Raw genomic sequence first — 16684 nt, 5'->3', positions numbered from 1 at the left:
TTGCGGTGCTTTGGCTTCTCGCTGTGGGGACTTCTCTTGCTGCAGAGCACAGGCTTTAGGCTCACAGGCCTCAGTAGCTGTGGTGCATGGGCTTAGGTGCTTTCCAGCCTGTGGAATCTTCCCAGACCAGGGATTGAACCCAAGTCCTATGCATTGGCAAGTGAGTTCCGATCCACTGTACCGCCAGGGAGGTTCCCCACCCTCCTTTCCAGCTTTGAGCTTTACCATTCCTGATACTTTCTTCAGAGTATATATGCAATCTAGTTTTAAAGTTAGCATATTCTTATGTCCAGCAGTTTTTACCTCTTTTACCCCCAGTAGCAGATTGAGCTTATATATATATTTAATAATTAAGTACCTTTGTAGAATCACATTTGATTGTAAGTTACTTATACTTAAATATAACATGTTTTCCCAAATACCTACACTGGTAATGCCGACACTGGAATGTATTAGCTAGCATCATAACCTTGTTAGAACGTCTTATGAACTTCCTTGGTGTTTCACTGCTGGATGAACTTAGCAGGATTGGAGCATTTAGAAATGTAACTACTTTGTCTTCTAGGTAATTTATTAGAAATATTACTTAAGATTAGTCTTTAATGCAGCTCTTAAAGAGAACTCATGGTTGATACTTACATATCCAGTTTTTCTTCATCCAGATTATATTAGTTTTAAACTTCTTAATTCACATCATTGGCAGTTATTAAACATTTCACAGGAAACTTTAGGATAGCTGTTTGTGTTGCCTTGGGAGCTGAGGCTACTGTATTGAATGTTAAAACCTTGTCTTTCTCTGACTTGGCAGATACATATGGGTTTATTTTGATTTTTATGACATTGGCGGTCAATAAACTCTGTTCTGTGAGCTGACAGGCATGTGGTGGGAGAACAGACTCTAGCTTTCAAATCTGCTTTTGAACTAGAAGAATCAAGGTTGTTGGGACCAGTGTGTATTTGTTCATGCTTCAGAGCCCAGTTGAGGGATTTGTTTAAAGTGTCATTATGAAGTCCATCTTCAATAACTGGCATTTTTGTTTTGTATCTAGTTATTTCTCTGAAAATTAGTTAAAGTAGCATGAAACCACACTCCAGAATCAATGAGTGAAAGTTAAAAAAGGTTGAATATCAATATATTAATGTGAAACTATTCTTTAAGCTAAGTGGAAGTTATAAAAGCTTCTAATGTTCTTTCATATTAGCACATGAGGTTTTGTTTTTTATGTTTAGTTTTATAGCCTATTTATGTCCTTTGAACATAGAATTGGTTTGTACCCAGAATTGTTTAACTGCAGTTGCATCAACAGGAATTCTGATTTTGGTTCTTCAACATGATTTGTATTTCATTCTAGACATGGACATGAAACGTATGTTCCTAGTCCACCACAAATGATAGGAAGACAGTTCCAAAGGGCTAAGCCAAATTTGGGAAGAGCACAAAGTAAGAAAGAAGCATCAGACATAGAAGAAGACAGAGCAGACCAGAGGAAGGCAAGGAAGCCAGAAGATAGTTTGTCGCAGCATGAAGGTTCTGACAGCCAGCTTCTTCCAAAAGTAAGTGTGAAAAAAATTTTTTATTAGTGGGCTCTATTTTATCAATATCATGAAAGAGAACATTTAAAAAATAATTTTGCTTTTTGTATTCTAACTATTTTCACGAAAGCTGATTGACTCTCCTAATATTTTGATAGTTTAGAAACCAATCAGTTGTGTATATGTGTGTAAGCATAGCGCTTTAAGCCAAACTACCAAACCAAATTACCATACAGATTGTTTCCATGATAATATCAGCTGTTTATTCTTAAATTTAAGGGAAAACCTGAGTTTCTGACATCTCTGGAGGTTTCAGCAAGAAAAGATTCTGTAGGTTCCGAGGAGACTGAATTGGCAAAAAAAGATGCTCAATCAGAAGTTGAACCATCTGGGAGTGTTGGAGAGAAGACTGGAGAGGATAATTCTATGTGTGCAGTTGTGGAAAAGCGGTGTATCAGTAAACCGAGGTAAAGTTTTATTTACCAAGTGCTTTCAGAATAGTAAATACAAATAATATTCCTTATGGATGTCCTACTCTAACTTATTAATAAGAGTAAAAAGATTTGTTAACAGAAGTGTGGGTTGTTCTTTATTGACAGGTCTGTTTCTTTCCCACTTTTGATTTTTATTTACTCAAATTTACTTTTTAAAAATAATCTCTGAAAAATTTTTCTTTCCTACATTTAAAATTTCTGGGTATTGAGTATATTAGGCATGAGCAGAAACCTGACTAAAGAGTAATGTGTATTTCCTAAATAACTAGGATGCTAATTTGAGTGGAGTCACAAACACAAATGAAGGGTATCCTGTTCCCACAGTTTTTAAGGAGAGTGGAAGGGAGCCTGAGTTCTAAATAAATGTTGCTGTGATGGATTTCCTTCTTTTTTTCTTTTAACCTAATCTGTTTACCTAGTAAGATAAACCATATGACTTTTTGATCTCTTATTTTATATTTATTGGCCCAATGTTCTTTATCCTTTTTTCTTCTAATAATTTCGTCTTGTATTTCATCATCGCTTAAACAACAAGGGGGAAAATGGCTCACAATTAAAAACTTATTGTGAAAAATTTGTAGGTAGATAAGATTTAACTCTTGAGTGAGAAACTAGTAACTGTAAATTCCTCTCATTCTCTTCACAGCATGTGTTGACAGAATGGGTGGTGAGCATTTTATATTAATGGCTTGAATTGAGATTTCACTTTAAAAGTTGAGATTTCATTATAATCATCCTTGTGCACGTAATGACTATGTTGCTATTTTGATTAAACATCCAGCTCCCCTCAATTGTTAAAAGAACCAGATAACTCTAAAATTGCTCTGGATCGAAGAAGAGCGCTCTCTTCTGCCTCTGAGCGTGAGATAGATCATAGTAGAAGGAGAGTACGTCGAAAGGTTAAACCGAGCATCCCCAAAGGGCGTGGCTCAAAACGAAGTCGGAGTAAGACTTCTAAGAAGGAACCCAGAGCTTCCAGGTCTGTGCTGGTGACTCTTCGAGCTTCCCAGGAAGAAGATGATGATGGTGAAGACTTTGAGTCTGACTACGAAGAAGAAAGCTATCATCTTGCTCCTGAAGAAGTAAACAAAGCTCCAGTGTTTGTACCTATTGGCCTCAGATCTCCCGAACCTGTTCCTGTTCAGATTGAGGAAACTATGGAAGAGGTAGTTTGACTTTGGAATCCTTGGAACTTTATCTTGTTTTTTGCTTTTGGTGGATCATTATCTCTTCTCTTAGCGATATTAGAATCTGAGGTTTACTAGTGTAATTTGTTTGGGGCCTAAATTAGTAGAAATAGACTTGTGTGACCACCTGTGTTTGCTCAGCCCCTGCAGCTCAGGTCCAGCTCAAGGTAGTGAGTATAACAATACTAAGACAAATTAATTTCACTTGCAGGCAGGGACCAGCTTGTCTTACTGAGCTATGTATTCTTGTACCTATAGCCCTCTCGTTTTTAGGAAGCATTTTGTGAGTGTTGACAGACTGATGAGAGAAATTATGGGAAAGTAGGGACAAGTTGGGGGTCATGGAAAGTAAAATGCTGGGCACTAAGAAGACTAGCCCTGGATGTTTTGCTTTCTGTTCCTCAGAATCACAGACCCTTCAAAACCCTTAAATGTTTCATTTTTGCCAAGATGATGTCAATCAATAAGAATTACTGTATTTTAGGTTTTTAAATTGTGTATGAATGTGAATTATTGCTTCAGTTTAATATTTTATTTTAGATTCATTTTGTTTTCCTGTGATGGTATGCCAAAATGATATAATGAAACTTTTCATGTTGGCAGCTTGTAATCCCCACGAATGTCACAGATGTAGGATGCATAACTGTTGTTGAACATCAACTTTCATCAAACGTGGATGTGATTCCTCAAGAAATGAGACAAGAAGAAAATTTGAATGCATTATCAGTTGTAAGCATCCATTTTATTATGTTTTACCTCTAATTCTTTGTTTACTTTCAAAAGACTCAGTTTATTTTGAAAGCTGTAGGTTTATCGTTAGTTCCTAAGCTATATGATTGGCATTATTATTTCTAGGAGCTGAAAGTGTAAATGGTAGAAACTAGTGAATAATTTATAGATTTTATATTTGACTTGAAAAGTATAGATTTTTGTGTATGGAAATAGCTCTTAATATCTTCTTAGACTTATGTTAAAATTCTGATGCATTAAATATAAACTAAATTTCAATTATCTAAAACATACTTAGTTGCCTTTTGCTTGGCGCACTCTTGCTCACTTGCTTGGCGCACTCTTGCTCACTTGCTTGGTATTTAACTTGTTTTTATAAGTGAAGTCTTATAACTTTTTAAAAAATCAGCTTTATTAAGATACAGTTCATGCACCATTCAGTTCATCCATTTAAAGTATACATTTCATTGGTTTTTAGATATCAGCACAGTCAATTTTAGAACGTTTTTGTCACCTCAGAAAGAAGTCTTGTGCTCATTGATAGTTGCTCCTCATTTCTTTCCAACCTTCCCTAGATCTAGGTGACCAGTGACCTACTTTTTATCTCTATAGATTCTCATTCTGGACATAAACACACCATATGGTCTTTATTCATTCATCTGATCATGGACATATAGATTGTTTCCATTTTTTGGCTATTATAAATAATGCTGCTATGACCATTCTCATCCAAGTTTCTGTATGGACATATGTTTTCGTTTCTCTTGGGTACATTCATGGAAATATAATTGCTGTATCATATGGTAACTAGAAGACTGTTTTCCAAGTTACTGCATCACTTTATATTCCCACCAGTGATATATGAGAATTCCAGTTTCTTCACATCCTGACTTTTTTATTTTACTTTTTGGATCTAACTGTCCTAGTAGTAGGTGTGAAATGATACCTCATTATGGTTTTAATTTGTATTCCCTAATGATGAATGATGTTGAGCATCTTTTCATGTGCATTTATTGGACATTTTTATATCTTCTTTGGAGAAAATGTCTGTTTGGAGTCTTGGCCTATTTAAAATTTATTTTGGTCCATTTGTCTTTTTTTTTTGAGCTGTAAGAATTTTTTTATATTCTTGATATAAGTTCCTAATTGTATATATGGTTCTCAAATGTTTTATCTCATTCTGTGGGTTGTTTTTTATATCCTTGACAGTTTTTTAGAGTACTTGGAGTTCCATTTATCTGTTTTTGTTGTCTCATGCTTTTACTGTCATATCTAAGAATCCTTTCCCAAAGCTAAGGTCTTAAAGATTTGCTCCTGTTTTACATTTAAGTCTTTAATCCATTTCGAGTTGTTTTTTTTTTTGGCTATGCCATGTGGCTTGCAGGATCTTAGTTCCTTGACCAGAGCTTGAATGCGGGTCCCAAGCAGTAGAAGCACCAAGTACTAACCACTGGATTGCCAGGGAGTTTCCTCATTTTGAGTTAACTTTTATATGGTGTGAGATTAGAGTCCCAGTTCATTCTTTTGCATATGACTGTCTAATGGTTGCATCATTTCTTTGAAAAAACTGTTCTTTTCCCATTGAAGTTTTTTATTTTTGTCAAAAATTAGTTGGCTGCAGATATGTGGACTCTCAATTCTATTCCATGGATTTATTTGTCTGCCTTAATGCTGGAGAGGCTGTATTGTTTTTTGTTGCTCTGTAATAAGTTTGGGAATTTAAAATAGGATGACTTACAGTTTTTTTCTGTTTCTAGGATTGTTTTGTCTATTGTGGGTCTGTTGGAATTCTATATGAAGTTTAAAATCAACTTATCAGTTTCTATAAACTTGTCAGTTGAGATTCTGATTGGGATTGCATTGAATTTGTAGATCAGTTGGAGGAATAGGTATTGCCTTCATAACAATGTTGTCTTTCAGTCAATGGACATGGAATATATTCCCATTTACTTAGCTCTTCTTTGATTTCTTTTGACAGTGTTTTGTAGTTTTCAGAGTATGAGCTTTGTGCTTCCTTCATTTGCACGTATATTTTTATTTTTCATGCTATCGTGAATGGAATTGTCTTCTTTAGTTTCAACTTTGGCTTGTTTATTGCAAATTTATAGGACTGCATTTGATTTTTGTATATTGATCTTGTATCCTGCAACTTTGCCCAACTCATTTATTCTTAACAGTTTTTTAGTGGGGTCCTTAGCATTTTCTATATACAAGATCATGGCATATATGAATAGAGATAATTTTACTTCTGCCTTTCTGTATTACTTTTGTAGGGCTACTGTAACAAAGTACTATGATCTGAGTGGCTTATTCTGTCATAGTTCTAGAGGCTAGAATTCTAAAATCAAGGTGCCGCTGGTGATGGCCGTCATTCCTTGGCTTGTGGCAACACAATCCAGCCCTGCCTCCATTGCCCATGGTGTTCTTCTCCCTGTTTGTGTGCCTGCTTTTCTTATGAGGACAGCAGTCTGACTGGATTAGGGCTAACCCTAACCCACTATAACGTCATCTTCACTTGATTATATGTAGGAAGACCCTGTTTCAAAATAAGGTCACATTCACAGTACTGGGGGTTAAGACTTCAACATGTCTTTCTGGGAGATATAATTCACTTTCTCACACATTGCAGTCTGGATGTCTTATTTTTTTTCTTGCTATAATTACCATGTCTAGAATTCCAGTACATTGTTGAATATAGGAAGGGAAAAGAATCCAGTCTTTCACCATTAAGTTTGATGTTAGCTGTGGATTTTTCATAGGTACCCTTTTCCAAATTGAAAAGTTCCATTCTGTTCCTACTTTGTGTTGAGTATTTTATCATGAAAGACTGTTGGAATTTGTCATATGCTCTTTCTGCACCTCTTGAGATGATCATGTAATTGTTGTCTTTTATTGTATTGATATGATGTAACTCATTGATTTGAATTTTGGATGTTAAACCAAAAAATTGCATCCCTGGGATAAATTCTTCTTAGTCATGGCATATAATTTTTTTATGTTGTTGGATTCAATTTGCTAGTATTTTATGGAGGATTTTTTTTCGGTCCATATTCATAATAGATACTAATCTATTATCTATGATAATCTGGTACCAAATTTTTGTGATATCAGGAACTGAAAGCCCTCCAGCTGTGGCCTGCAGGGAGAAGGGTCCCAGTTTTCTTGGCTGCAGCAGTCTGAGGTAGAGTTTCTGCCTTACTGAGCTGAAGGGAGGGAGAGAACAGTCTTAGTTCAAATACCACGGACTTTCACCTTTGTTACTGAATTTTCAACAATTTTTCAAACATATGCGCATCTTATGCCCTTAAGATCTAGAGGCTTTAAGTGGTGGCTCTTTAATAAATGTTGCCAGTTTCACTGGGGAGAGGGCCAGCAGAGCTCCTCATGTTGTCATGCCGGGCATAGATCCTGTAACTACTTCTCTTTTTTTTCTTTAAAAATGAACTTTTAATACATTATGTGTTTATTTAAATAATCACTTGGTGTACTTTGGCTGTGCTGGGCCTTCGTTGCTGCGCTGGCTTTCTCTAGCTGCGGGGAGCGGGGCTACTCTCTCATTGCGGTACGCGGACTCCTTATTTTGGTGGCTTCCCTTGTTGCAGAGTAGGGGCTCCAGGACACATGGGCTTCCGTGGTTGCAGAAGGCAGGCTCAGTAGCTGTGGTTCCCAGGCTCTGGAGCACAGGCGCAGTAGTTGCACAGAGCATGGGCTTAGTTGTTCACAGCCTGTGGGGTCTTCCTGGATCAGGGATTGAATCCAAGTCTCCTGTGTCGGCAGATTGATTCTTTACCACTGAGCCATCAGAGAAGCCCCTATACATTCTTAATTTGTTAATTCTTTTTTAAGTTTGAAGCCAACTAGTAGTGTAAAGAATTCATGGTATTCTTCAGACCTTGGTTTCCATTGGGTCAAAACTAGTAGCAGGTATGACTGAAGTTGAAGCATTATGAAAGTGAATAAGAAAGGCAGATGCTTGTTACATATGACTATAGTTAAAATTTGCATATAAGGAAAAGGTAAAAGAAGGAGCAAGAGTTGAAAATATTTGACTGTTAAACTACATTTCTGTTGTTTGTGAAATGTTATAAATAATTATAAATTTCTACTCCATTGTAGCCAAAGGCACTGAAAGACCTGTAAGTGTAGTGCTTTTTGATATACAGAACATGTATTTGGGAAAATACATAAGATATTGTTAATACTTTTCTTTTGCTGTTTTAGGAAATGACCATAGGTGAACATTCCCAAGCTGAAACAGGTAACTGTTAATAAGGAAACTGCTAAAAATTCTTGGTTAACCCCAACAAGCACAGTGATTTAGCAGTGGTGATAGTAAATGAGTCAGTTTGCTGAAAAGTTGAAGGAGGTTTAGCAGGTGAACGTATTATCTCTAGGAGAAGCTTGGATTCTTGGAATGCTGCTTTAGAGAGTGATTAACTGTTTAATAAAGAAGAATGTATTTTCTGTGATAATGCACAGATTTGAATATTTCCTTTGAAGGTATTGAGTTATTTAATGGGAAGGAGGCACTTCAGTGGGTTAAAGTCAACAGTTGTTACTTTCTTTACTTGTAGTATATAAACTGAATGAAACACTACCCTAGTAAGGGGTTAGTGGTATGGAAACTTGTTAACAGAGGATAAACACCTACACTGAAATTCTTTTCTAAGCAAACAAACGTAATTTTCCAGATTCATTCTTCTATTAATGTTGGTTTGGTTTTTCAGAAAGTACCAACGATGGGAGCACTGAAGCTGCCATAACCCTACTGACTATGGGAGATCTGGTGTTGCAGTCAGAGATTAGCCCAGAACAGAGTGATGGTAAGAATAAAAGTGAAGTCCTAACAAAAGAAGAAACCTTTACGATCCATTGTTTAAGAGATTATACTCATATTTGAATATTAAGTGACTATCTGCCTTTATATATTTGAAGTTAGTGTCACTTTATTATTTTTCTAGAAAAGGTAATATGTATGTATATGATCCCTGGGTTGGGAAGCTCCCCTGGAGGAGGACATGGCAGTCCGTTCCAGTATTTTTGCCTGGAGAATCCCCATGGACAGAGGAGCCTGGCAGGCTACAGTCCATGGAGTCGCAAAGAGTCAGACACAACTGAGCGATTAAACACACACAAGCACACACACACATATATTGATCCATCCTACTTATTTGGCCCTCCAAATGTAGTGGCCTCTATTTTCACATAGTGCACTGGGTTTACTAAGGAAATAGGTATTTGTGAGTCCTCTACCTTTATCATAAGTATCACTGGTCAGCTAAGTTCATTGATCACTGATCACTCTGTGCACGTTTCTTTGGCAGAGGAGCTGCTGCTTTAGATAGACTTCTCAATTACATGACAGTCAAATACAGTGTGAAGGATAGTAGCAGTCATTGAGATTATTTAGACTATTGTGTTAGTCTAAATACGTGTCAGCCAAGACTTTTAGCATTGTATTTTAGCCTGTGGTCTTTACTATCGAAGTACCTTCGTGTGTGTGTGTGTGTGTGTGTGCGCGCGTGTGTGTGCGCGCGCGTGTGTGTGCGCACGTGTGCGTGCGTGCGTGTGAGCGCGTGCAGTCATGTGCAACTCTTTGCGACCCCGTGGACTGTAGCCCACTAGGCTCCGTCTGTCCATGGAATTTTCCAGGGAAGAATACTGGAGTAGGTAGCCATTTCCTACTTTCCAGGAATCTAACCTGCGTCTCTTGGAATGACAGGTGGATTCTTTTCCCGTGTGCCCTCTGGGAAGCCTACCTTCTACTTTAAGTATATTAAATGGATAATTATGTTAATTATGCTGCTGTTCAGAGAAGGCAATGGCACCCCACTCCAGTACTCTTGCCTGGAAAATCCCATGGACGGAGGAGCCTGGTGGGCTGCAGTCCATGGGGTTGCTGAGAGTCTGACACGACTGAGCGACTTGACTTTCACTTTTCACTTTCATGCATTGGAGAAGGAAATGGCAACCCACTTCAGTGTTCTTGCCTGGAGAATCCCAGGGATGGGGGAGCCTGGTGGGCTGCCATCTATGGGGTCGCACAGAGTCAGACACGACTGAAGCAACTTAGCAGCAGCATGCTGCTGTTAATTATTTTAACTGCTGACAGGTAACCTGCCATTGAAGTGTCAGCCTTCTAGGCCCATAACTGTATAATTATCAGGGAAGTCTCTTGATTTGTGTTCCCTGTAGGACCCCTTTTTCAATGGGAAAGTATTGCATTGCAACCTGTCACAAATGTCTAGCACATAAAATACTGGTTTTAAAAAATCATAAATGAAGATAATCCTGTCTTGAAATTCATCTGAGGTTATATAGTTACTGAAAGTAACAAAAAGATTTATTTATAATAACAAAGTTTCAGTCTATAAGAATTATTAAACTTAGAACATGTCAAATTGCTAGCATGAGATATGAGGTCATAAATTTAAACTTTAGAACCAGAAAGAGCATATTTTGAAAATAATATAGATATTTAGTTTCTCAAGTGTGTTTTACCTGTTTTATCATTCCTTCAGTCCTTTCCTTAATGAATTTAATAAATCTTTAACACATTGTTTACTCAAGAAAAAAAACATTAGGGACTTCCTTGGTGGTCCAGTGATTAAAACTGTGCCTCCACTGCAGGGGATGCGGATTTAGTCCCTGGTTAGGGAACTAAGATCCAACACGTTGTGCAGTGTGGTGGTGGCCGCACTCCCCCGCAAAAAAAAAAAAATTGAATAAAAAGGAAGAATTTGGCAGTTGCTGCATGTTGAAGGATTTATTTGGACATCTATTTGTGTCAATTTTAATTTTCTGTTTTTTTCTGTAATAGGAATATGTATACTTCCTGATGCTCATTCAGTCGATCAAAGCCATATTCGTTTTAGCCCAGATAATGTAAATCTCAAAATTGTTCATGAATGTCAAGAACCACCTTCAACTGGCCATAATACATCTCCATCAGTAGAACAAAACAAGATTGTATTGGATATGGATAAACAGAATACTGAAGAAGAAATTGGTTTGACAGAAGTAAAGGAAAACACTACATCATCCAGGTTTATTTTGCTTTATTAAACTATTACTGTTTTTTGAGCTTTATAAAATAAATTACAGTGTTCAATTGATAACTATATATAAACCAACCATCAACTTGGCTAATACCTTTGAGTAATAATTAATTAAATGTAAAGTGGGCAGTCCTAGTTTTTTACCCTTTAAAAGTAAGGATTAGCTGATTTTGATTTTAGTTTAATGGTTTACATATTAAAATTAACCACAGTGCATGTTTCAAGCTTTAAAGAAAGAGTGCTATGTAAATATCGTCCCCGTTTTACAGACCTGGTCCAGATTCTCTTCTTTTCTCAAAGCTTTTAGATATTTCTACCATGTAATCATTTTAGCATTAAGAAATAAATACCCTAGATGATGTAGCTCCTGAGAAGGTGGCATTTAACTGTACCAGTGCTGGATAGAGGGAATCAAGGTGAGAGAGAGACTTTTTCCACAGTTGATCAGTTTCTCTTCTCACCTGTTTCTAGGACTACAACTTCTGAAGTGACCAATAATGTGAGAAAAAGAAGTAGATTTGCCAAGCCCAAGCCAAATCTTAAGAAGATTTTAGGGACCAAGAGATTTGGTGCTCATCAGAAAGTTCCTAGTTTGTTTGTAACTAAAGGAGAAGTGGAAATTCAAAGAGGTAAACTTTACTGTTCCCTTAAAAGTTACAAAATTACTTTGTCACAAGAAATTTTATTGTCATTTCAAATGGGATATTCAGTTGTTGCAATTATTTTAACTGTTAAAAAGTTAAAACATACAGAAAGTAGAATGAGCTATAAAATACCTATAAATCCACCAACTAGTTTCAGTAATTATTATCCTTTCACTATATTTACTTGACCAAACTTTCTCTTTGTGTGTGTGTATATATATATATATATATATATGTGTGTATATATATATATATATATATATATTTCTCTCCGTCTTGTTTATATGTCAGTACTCAAGCATACATCTCTTAGGCATACATGCATGTGGCAGAAAACAGGACAGTACCCAAAAGGGAAAAATTTAAAAAACTCCCTCCTTTCTTGGTTCCCAGTCCCCTAATCCCATTTCCAGTATCGGTTTTTACTATAGACTTCTAGGAATGTTTCATCCACATGAGCATCTAAATAAGGGTATATGTATATACACACACACACACACACATATATGTACACACATGTATATTCCTTTCAGCAAGAACAAAAATATATGCATATCTACTGTCCAGCATTTCTTGAAGGTGGCGGTTTTGTTGAGATAACCCACATACCATAGAATTCACCATTTAAAGTGTACAATTTGGGAATCCCCTGGCAGTCCAGGGGTTAGGACTGCATGCTTCCACTGCAGGGGCATGGGTTCAATCCCTGGTTAGGGAATTAAAATCCCACAAGCTGCACTGCGTGTACAATCCCCACCCCCCGCCCCACCCCCCCCGCCCCAACCCCCGCCCCACCCCCCACCCCCCCCCCCCGTCCCGCCCCCGGCCAAAAAAAAAAGTACAGTTCAGTGGTTAGTATATTCACCTTTTGGATTTTATAAATAATGCTGCTAAAACATTCATTTATGTTTTTGTGTAGATTTGTGTTTTTATTTCTCTTGGGTTTATGCCTACAAATGGAATTGTTGGGTCATGTGGTAATTCTATGTTTAATCTTTTGAGATACAGCCAAACTGTTTTAAATACAGCTACACCATTTTATATTTCTGCCAGCATTCAGTGAGGGTATCGATTTCTTTGCATCCACCCAAACTTTTGTTAGTATTTGTCTCTTTGAGTATAGCTATCTTAGTGGATGTGAAGTCCTATCTTGGTGGTTTTGATTTGCATTTTATTTCCCTTTTTGACTAGTGATGTTGAGTATCTTTTTATGTGCTTGTTTGCATATCTTCTTTAGAGAAACGTCTCCCAAGATCCATGCTTATTTTAGAATTGAGTTGTTTTTCATTATTGAGTTCTTTATGTTAGTGCATTCCATTTTTAAAGATTGAAAAAAAATTATTCAAATTTTAATTTTTAATTATTTAAATTTTAAATAGTGAAAAAAATCTTTCCATATGATTGCATAGTGCTCTTGTTCCATTTTTTCAATTTCATTTATTCAGGTTTTTCAATGGCCTCACTATATTGTGACTTACATGTTGAACCCTAGTCCCACTTCCTTTTCCATCTGCCCTTCCTGCCAAGGTGGCAACCTCTTAGGGTACTAGTGGGAGCAGGAAAAGTAGTGGTAGGCTGTCTAGATTGTATTCAGTCTTCTCCGTATGTAGAGGATCTGAATATTTAGCATCATTTTTCCCCTGTTCTGGGGTTCCTGGTTTCTGATATTTCCTTTGAGCCAGCAGTGCCTGTGATTCAGTTAGTAAATTCATTTCTTTGGCTTGAGCAGTACCCAGAAGATGTCTCGGTGTGCAGGGTCCAGTTACCTCTTTATATAGACGTCATTGTCTTCCTGTTTGTGACGTTATTCTTTACAGATCAGCTCCCTCCCCAACACTTCCCCTAGGGTGGACAGCCAGACTTCATGAGTACCCACTCTAAACCTCTTTGTATGTGTGTTTTTTGTTATACTGCTGTTATAATAAAGTAGAAATATAGTTGTTGGTGAGGGACAGGGAAGCCTGGCGTGCTGCAGTCCATGGGGTCTCAAAGAGTGGGACATGACTGAGCGACTGAACTGAACTAATAATGGTTGTGGCTGCCAGGAGTGAAATAGGTGCAATGCAGATTCATTAATTATCTCATTTATGATAAAAAGTGTAACTGGCCCAGACCACCTTTCTGCCATGTGAAAAAACTTGCTTTTGGATTAAGAGAAGTTTGAAAGATCCTCTGTATAGTAATCTTTGAAAAAAGAATATATTTCTAATGTGGAGATTTTAACTTTACTATTTTGTAAAGTGTGTGTTTTAAATGTGTTTTTTATTTAAGAAACTGAGAAAAATGCTTCTCAAGAAACAGAATTAGAAGATAAAAACCTAGGGTTGGTTACAGCAACAGAGAGTACAGAGCAGAGCAAAGTGGCATCTGCACATGGTGTTGAAGAGACCAGTATTTCACAAGAAGCTCACCTAACTGAAAGGTAAGAGAGGAAAGATGTTCTGGGATTTGCTTCATATTCTGGGTCACCTTTGACCATAAGCGTAGCTGTAAAAATTTGTTCTATTGCAATTAATATGTCTTAAAAGTTGGGAAACCATTAAATGAGGTGAACCTTGACATACCAGCTTTAAATATTATTCTGTGGCCGTCTCCTTGATTTCAGATATATACTAACGTGTCTTTCAGAGGTGAAGATCAAGAAGGGAGATCTGAAGAAGTTCCGATATCATCAGTTGCTCCCGCTGTCTCTTCTGAGTCAGGGCCCCACACAGGCGGTCTGGACATGGGTCTTGGTGAGAGTTCTGTTGAAGAGCCTCTGGGAAAGGACTTTAACGGAGATCCTGTGCTCACACTAAATGTGCCAGAGGTAAAAGGATGTAAAATATAGCAGGGAGTGGCTAGCTAGTTCTCATTTACACACAGCAAACTTCACCCTTTTTGGTGTATAATTTAACAAATTTTGATAAACATGTATACATTATATAACTGATACATAAACAATTCCATCACTTTCAAAATTTTCCAGTGTCCTTTTTTAGTCACTCCTCCTCTCCACCCCCAGCTTCTGACAGCGACTAATCTTTTCTTCTTTCCCTATAATTTTGCTTTTGTGAGAATGTTTGTGGTAGAATTTTTACTGAGTGTGTTTTTAGTCTCTGGAACATAGAGATAAAATAACCAATGGCTAGCTTTCTGTACAAGTTTTAAAAAAGGAAGTGTTTTGTGCAGAGAGAACTCTTGCTTCAAGTTCCTGTAGTTATTCTAATGTGCATCCAGCCCTGAGCAAATCCTTGATCTGGAAGAAAAGTATGAATTAGGCAGGTGAAGGGAGAGGAACATGGACGAAGAACAAGTGTGACACAGCATGACATGCTCCGGGACTGTATAAATAGTTCTGAGTGGGATATAAGTGAAAAAAGTGCTTAGAGATGAAGTTAGGCAGCCTGGGGCCATAGCATAAAAGGAGTTTTTATGGCTTGCTGAGGAGTTTGGGTTATATCCAAAGTTACTGAATTTTCCCCTACTGCCCAATTTTTTTAATTTTTACTTTTTATTTGGAAATAATTTCTAGTTTAGAGAACAGTTGCCAGAATCTGACATAGAAATCTGTTAATATTTTGCCTTACTTGCATGCATTCCTGGCTGTAAACATCACTTTCTCTGTGTGTTGCTGTCCGTCTTGGTAGATACTTAAAAAAACACTAAACCATTTGAAAGTAAGCTGTAGACATGAGCCTTCACCCCTAAATACTCCACAGTTTCTATGGGACCAGGGACGTTTCCTTACAGAGAAATGATAGTACTGTTATCACACATAGTTCCGGTCAAGCCTTTTATGTTGCATTTAGCTGTCATTTCTTCTTATTCTTATAATCTAGAGTTGTCCTCCTGCTCTTTTTCCTCTTTTGTGTACTTGACCTTTTAGAAGAGTCCAAGCTAGTTTGCAGTCTGGATTTCTTTTATTGCTTTCTCATTATAGACTCAAATTATGTGTCTTTTGGCAAGAGTTACTATATAGGTGATCTTTCACTCTTTTGTGTTACAGTCCGTGGGGTTTCTAAGAGTCGGACACGACTGAATGACTGAACTGAACTGATCATATCAGGGGACACATAATGTCAGTTTATCCCATTATTGGTGATACTAATTGATCTCTGGGGTAGAATGGTACCCACCAGATTTTTCTGTTATAATAGCACCTTTTCCATTTAGTAATTTAGTTTGCATTAATGATTCTTGCCTGAATCAATTAACTGACATTGTTGGTTGCAAAATGAAAGTTTTAAGATCTTAAGCATATGGGGAGGGAGGTGGGAGGGGGGTTCAGGATTGGGAACACATGTACACCTGTGGTGGATTCATGTTGATGTATGGCAAAACCAATACAGTATTGTAAAGTAAAATAAAGTAAAAATTAAAAAAAAAAAGATCTTAAGCAGTGGAGAATTATAATTGTAACTGTATTTTAGAGAAAACAGTGTTTACAATTTTGTGGAAAACAGATTGGATGGAGCCATGCTGGAGGCAAAGAGACCAGTTTGCTTCCATATACATGTCACCTCCTAATGGTGTGGTGGCTGCTGAGGTGGGGATAGAGAGAAGGTTGAGGGGTTTGTGTCTTCCTTTTCTATCACTTCAAAAATCATTTCATATTCTACACATCCTTAGCAATTTATTAATAATTCCTTTGTGTATATATGTATATTTATTTAAATGAATCAACATTTTATTGGTACATCTGAAAGTTTCAAAACACCTGAAAAATTCTCTGCTTAGGTTAGCTAAGTTGTTGAGTTTTGAAACAATAACTGTTCACATTGTCAGGAAATCTTTTTAAAATTTGGATTTGGTTAACCTTACTCTTTTAATTTTTTATGGCAGTGTATACCAACTAGTATTCCAGAAGTCCAGCAAGAGAATGTAAACGATCTTCAAGACATAACAGGTATGATAATCTGCTTCAGTGGTATTACAGAACTTAACAGTATGTTTAGTTACTCCCCATTTGACTATAGAAAAAAAAAAGCAGTTTCGTTGGTCTATGACGGCCTTAAATTTTTTTTTAAAAGACACTTGAAATATTTTGTATATAAACT

At 36.9% G+C, this 16684-nt stretch overlaps 1 protein-coding gene across 1 annotated transcript in view; it reads left to right on the top strand.

The window, feature by feature from the left end:
• Positions 1-16684, top strand: part of BDP1 (BDP1 general transcription factor IIIB subunit) — a 79006-nt gene that overhangs the window by 46832 nt on the left and 15490 nt on the right. Inside the window, 12 exon segments of the mRNA XM_068990487.1 lie at positions 1353-1554; positions 1813-2000; positions 2809-3193; positions 3818-3940; positions 8165-8207; positions 8671-8766; positions 9611-9613; positions 10764-10989; positions 11473-11630; positions 13917-14067; positions 14274-14454; positions 16470-16533. Coding sequence (XP_068846588.1) covers positions 1353-1554; positions 1813-2000; positions 2809-3193; positions 3818-3940; positions 8165-8207; positions 8671-8766; positions 9611-9613; positions 10764-10989; positions 11473-11630; positions 13917-14067; positions 14274-14454; positions 16470-16533 — 1820 coding nt within the window.

The sequence above is a fragment of the Capricornis sumatraensis genome, chromosome 18 (assembly GCF_032405125.1).
Source record: "Capricornis sumatraensis isolate serow.1 chromosome 18, serow.2, whole genome shotgun sequence".
NCBI classification, from domain to species: domain Eukaryota; kingdom Metazoa; phylum Chordata; class Mammalia; order Artiodactyla; family Bovidae; genus Capricornis; species Capricornis sumatraensis.
The sequence above is the reverse complement of the archived record's forward strand: the minus strand, read 5'-3'. Positions and strand labels throughout refer to the sequence as shown.